The 4726-nt window shown below is 43.3% G+C and overlaps 1 protein-coding gene across 1 annotated transcript; it reads right to left on the bottom strand.

The window, feature by feature from the left end:
- Window positions 1-796: 796 nt before the first annotated feature.
- Window positions 797-3343, bottom strand: LOC124407244. Its single transcript, XM_046883205.1, has 3 exons — window positions 3215-3343; window positions 2617-2708; window positions 797-2405 (listed from the first exon to the last, which is right to left on the bottom strand). The coding sequence occupies exons 1-3, from the start codon at window positions 3236-3238 to the stop codon at window positions 1097-1099; spliced, it is 1425 nt and encodes a 474-aa protein (XP_046739161.1). The 5' UTR covers window positions 3239-3343; the 3' UTR covers window positions 797-1096.
- Between the last annotated feature and the right edge of the window lie 1383 nt (window positions 3344-4726).

Here is a 4726-nt window from a genome sequence, read left to right as displayed (position 1 = left end):
AATCTTATAAAATTAGTCAACATCATAACCATTTTCTAGTAGTCACGTGTTCGCCATTGACCTGTCGGTCACGAATTGATTTATCAGAGCAAAAACTATCTACTCATCGTTTACAGCCACCATTTAACGGCAAAATGTTGTGCTTACGAGATCTCAAACATAAACCCGATTCATCACCTCGGTTGTGATTTCTAACCGTGTAACGAAGCATACATCAATAGCCTCCAGCGAATGCGCTTGGATATACGATATCGCCATAAAGTCAGAACTATTCCGCAGCATTATTCGATCTCGTATGACGCAGCACTTTCGCACACGATTATAAACGACCTAATCATCGCGTGGGTGAAAACAGGGCTCGATTTTCTTACCGATCGCCAATGCTGTTGCGGGTGCATAAGTCAACTTATGCCTCGATAGGTGGACATGCGCAGCGCTTAAGCATGTATGCAGCAACTCCGAACCGAATATGTGCCATTACCACTCGAGAGCGTCCGAGCAACTTTCTCTTTCCCTACAGGCAGACCCAAGGCTAGCTCACATCTTTCCTCCTACACAGTTCTACTTTCTCCGATTTCTGTTGCGAGTTCGTTTTTTTTTTTTTTTCTTCTTTTCTTTTTCTTTTCGCATCTTTAATTTTCATTTCTTAGACCACGACGTCCGCGATCAGGCGCCACGGAGTTGCATCACTTCTCTCGATCCCTCTCGTCGTGAATTACATCCGCGTCACTAAATCAACGCGTCTACTCGATGTTTGTGTTATCGGAATGGATTACAAAACGAGATACCGGAACCGTTTAACGAGATAATCATATATCTTTATTCGTGAGTGAAATTAGTTAACAATAATGATAACAACAACAGTATAAAAAATTAACGCACAACTAAAACAAACCCTTAGTATACATATATCTATATATTTACTAATATATGTATATATATGTATATGTAATATCTACCCAAGGGTGCATCAGTCAAGTAGCAGCAAACGCTCGAGCAAGTAACTTAATTAATCGACCTAATATTAATATATACAGTGGCTTCTTATGCGATTACGTTTGATTTGTACAAATTAAACATATATACTTCAGAGGATTCAAAGACTGGGGAATTTCAGGCCTTGACCAACGTTCTGGTTCGAGGATCTCTGGCTCACTCCTGATGCCTGGAGCTGGGAGTTTCCGAGCGATCGGTCCCACCTCACTTTGTTCTGATCGGTCAGCTGTTGCTGCTGCTGCTGACCAGCCTGCGCACCGATTTTCTGAGGACTGAGAGGAATTGTCCGGGCGTTTTGCCCCTGGGTGTCTTTTCTATCCGCCCAACCGTGGCCGTGGTCATCGTGATGATGGTGATCGTGGTGGTCTTCACTCGGGAACCATTCCGATATCCAGACCGGTTTCCATATCTTCTTCCAGCCTGGTACCCAGATTTGTTTCCAATCCGGGACCCAGATTTGCTTCCAAGCTTCTTTCCATGCGAGCTTTTTGTCCGGTATCCACTCGAGCTTCTTGTCTGGTCTCCATATCTGTTTCCAGGCCTCCTTCCATTCGAGTTTCTTGTCCGGTATCCAAGTCAGCTTCTTGTCCGGCCTCCAAATCTGCTTCCACTCCTCCTTCCACGCGAGCTTCTTGTCGTCGATCCAAATCTGCTTCTTCGCTGGTTTCCATATTTGCTTCCAGGCTTCTTTCCATTCCAGCTTCTTGTCCGGTATCCAGATCTGTTTCTTAGCCGGTTTCCAGTACTTCTTCCAAAGCGGCTTCCAGACAAGCTTCTTCTTCCATAGATCATGGCTCGTGTATTGCCAGCCGTGGTGGTCAGTACCGTGGTAATGCTCCCCGGGAATTCCGACCTTCACCCATTCCGGTACCCAGATCTTCTTCCAGGCCGGTACTTGGATCTCCTTCCAAGCCGGAACCTGGATCTCCTTCCAAACCGGTTTCCATATCTTCTTCCAGTCCGGAACTTGGATCTCCTTCCAAGCCGGCACTTTTATCGGCTTCCAAATGGGTTTCCAAACCTTCTTCCAGGCGGGCACTTGGATCTCTTTCCACACCGGGACCTGGATCTCCTTCCATACTGGCTTCCAAATCTTCTTCCAGGCCGGGACCTGAATCTCCTTCCACACTGCTCGCTTGGTCGGCTCCCATATCGGCTTCCAGATCTTCTTCCACGCCGGTTTCCATATCTGTTTCTGAGCCGGTTTCCAGATCTTCTTCCAGCCCGGTTTCCAGATCAACTTCTTCTTCCAGTATCCTGGATCGTGGTGGTCATGATGCTCGTCGTGATGCTCCTCGTGGTGCTCCACTTCGTGGTGCTCCTCGTGGTGAATCGGCTGGGCGTGCTCGTCGTATCCTCCAAAGTCGCTTTCATCACCGTATCGCTTTTGTGCCACTGCTGTTCCATAACTGTTGAAGAGAATAAAATTAAACCATGCTTCGAAGTCAGGATGTGCAAAGATCTCTCAACCGTTATCTTATCATACCGTCCAAGCGGCTAATACATGACGAAAATCTTGCTCAGTGTCGTTACGTTTGCAGTTTACTACAGCCACCGTCGTAATTGCATTGACTTTGACCGACAAAATCATGGTATAATCGTTGTATTATTTATACTCACGGGGTTTGTTGCTGTGTCTGTTGCTGCAGCTGAGTTTGATCCAATGCCTTGCTCGCCACAAGAACGGCTTGCAGTAGTACCACTAGTGCAACCTAGAATATTAATCCAAATGATAAATTAACCAATTGTAGTAAACACTGAAACGGATACGCGAATCAGGCCGCGAGGTTTGTTTTTATATTTTACTCCCGCCACTCTCACTTGACCCTAAATCATATTCTCAGTTATCTCACTAACTCGTATGCAATTCGACCAAAATTGATCAGCAATTATCAACTTTCTTTTTCACCGATGTGCGCAAGAGGCGATTTCGCGTGATTGGAGTCGATGGTCCGACATGTCGTTACTTTCACCTAATTTTTTTTTTTTTATAATCACGCGATGCATGAAAAGAAATCGAATCACATGTTGTACGTTTAATGGAATCTCGAATGAAACTGATCGTAAAGGATAAACGAGCCGAATCTTGACGGAAGAAATAAAAAAAAAAAAACCTCATCGTTCCTTACAAATTCTCAGATCTATTACGATCGATTTCTACATATATATTTTAATCGATATTTGAATGAATTTAAAAAAAAAAAAAAACTCAACAAACCGCGCATCTCGGGCGAATCCTCATGTCGGTAGCTTGCCGCCCACTGGGCTCGGCGCAAGAGCTTCTTTTCTAGGCGCAGGAAAACTTGGCTTAACTTGGTTCAATAAGCGGAACGGCTGGGTTATATAGCCGCGAAGAGGACGCCTTCCTTCCCCTGATGTTCGAGGCGGAGTTGGAGGTGGTGGTTGCCGGCAGGTGGTGGAGGCCGAGGAAGTCGGGAAGTGGAAGTCCGGCCGGCTCCGCGGCACCTCGGCGACCCTGGAGGGTGATCAAGTGCGAGGACTGCCTGCTCGTCCTGGGGGGAGAAGGAGGTGCTGCTTCTGCACCAGCGCACGAGGAGAAAGTGCAGACGCCGAAGCCGGACGCCCGAAGGTTCAGGCGCAAGGTTACGAGGCAAGGTTGCCTTTGCTCCAGATCTCGGAATAATCCACCCGGGGGCTTCCGATCCTCCGACACTTTCCACCCGTACATAACGAATATTATCGCCATTCCGAGGTGTCGAATAGCTCAGCTTCCCCTGGGTTACACGCTATTTAACTTGTTAGATTTATTAGAAAATTTAAGTAAAATATAGCTATCATTAGAACTAATTGTTTAAATAATTTTAGAATTACAAGAAACTGGAACATGGCACAAGTAACTGTTTAGTGTAATAAGTATAATTGGAGATAGTTTGTTCAGTTTACTTCATTTTTTATTTTTTGTTTCTAAAGTTAAATCAAGCTTTAAGATCGAACAAGTGACAAAGGAAGAAAATATTAACAAACGCTGTATTTTATGATTAGAGTTACAAGACAAATTTTTAATTTTCTGAAACGAATTATAGAATGCAAAATTTAGCATATACTGCAGATAAATATTTATATTTTTGCTAATAATTTATCTGCCATTTTACGTCGTACATGCATTATTTTTTTTCCCCCCGCAAAGCAACTGTTACGGGTTTTTCGTATTATTTTCTTTCGTTACGCATCTCTTATTAGGTCACATTATCATTCGGCCGTATGAAAATTAATATGCAACCAAACGGTTGTAAAGACAATTAGTCTTATATATGTATTTCAAGAACGGTTTTTAAATTACAGAGAACTACTGTAGTTTTGAATATTCTAGCTAAATTCTGGCAAGTCATAGCCGTTATCGAGAAGATATTACGAGCACTGGAATTAGGCGCTGTTTTCTTTTTATTTTAACATTTAAGATACGTATTTAAAATGAAACCCTTTCAAATATTAGCATAGCTGTCCCTTCGAGGCAAGATTTTCAATTTATTTCTTTATTTATTTTTTTACTTCTTTTTCGGCTCGATGCTGATATACCTTCAGATACTATTCATCGCCTGCGCCAAAGGCTGTTTGAAATTCAGTACAAGTATTGCTTGTAATGTACGGCTCATCGTTCATAGAGAGGTTTTGGTTAGCGATCAAGCTTTTTAACCAGTCGTTTCGGTACCGTGAATTATGCGATTTTTAACCCGTCTCTGAATTCTAAATTTTATATCTCGAAAGCGAA

This window comes from Diprion similis, chromosome 6 (assembly GCF_021155765.1).
Source record: "Diprion similis isolate iyDipSimi1 chromosome 6, iyDipSimi1.1, whole genome shotgun sequence".
Taxonomy (NCBI): domain Eukaryota; kingdom Metazoa; phylum Arthropoda; class Insecta; order Hymenoptera; family Diprionidae; genus Diprion; species Diprion similis.
This window is presented reverse-complemented; position numbering and strand designations above follow the sequence as displayed.

Excerpts from the sequence above, each read along its gene's own strand:
- LOC124407244 (XM_046883205.1), bottom strand. The coding sequence starts at position 3,238 with ATGAGGATTCGCCCGAGATGCGCG. Across the intron at positions 2,709-3,214 it reads GGATTCGCCCGAGATGCGCG|GTTGCACTAGTGGTACTACT; the intron begins GTTTGTTGAGTT and ends TTAATATTCTAG. Across the intron at positions 2,406-2,616 it reads CAGACACAGCAACAAACCCC|TTATGGAACAGCAGTGGCAC; the intron begins GTGAGTATAAAT and ends TCTCTTCAACAG.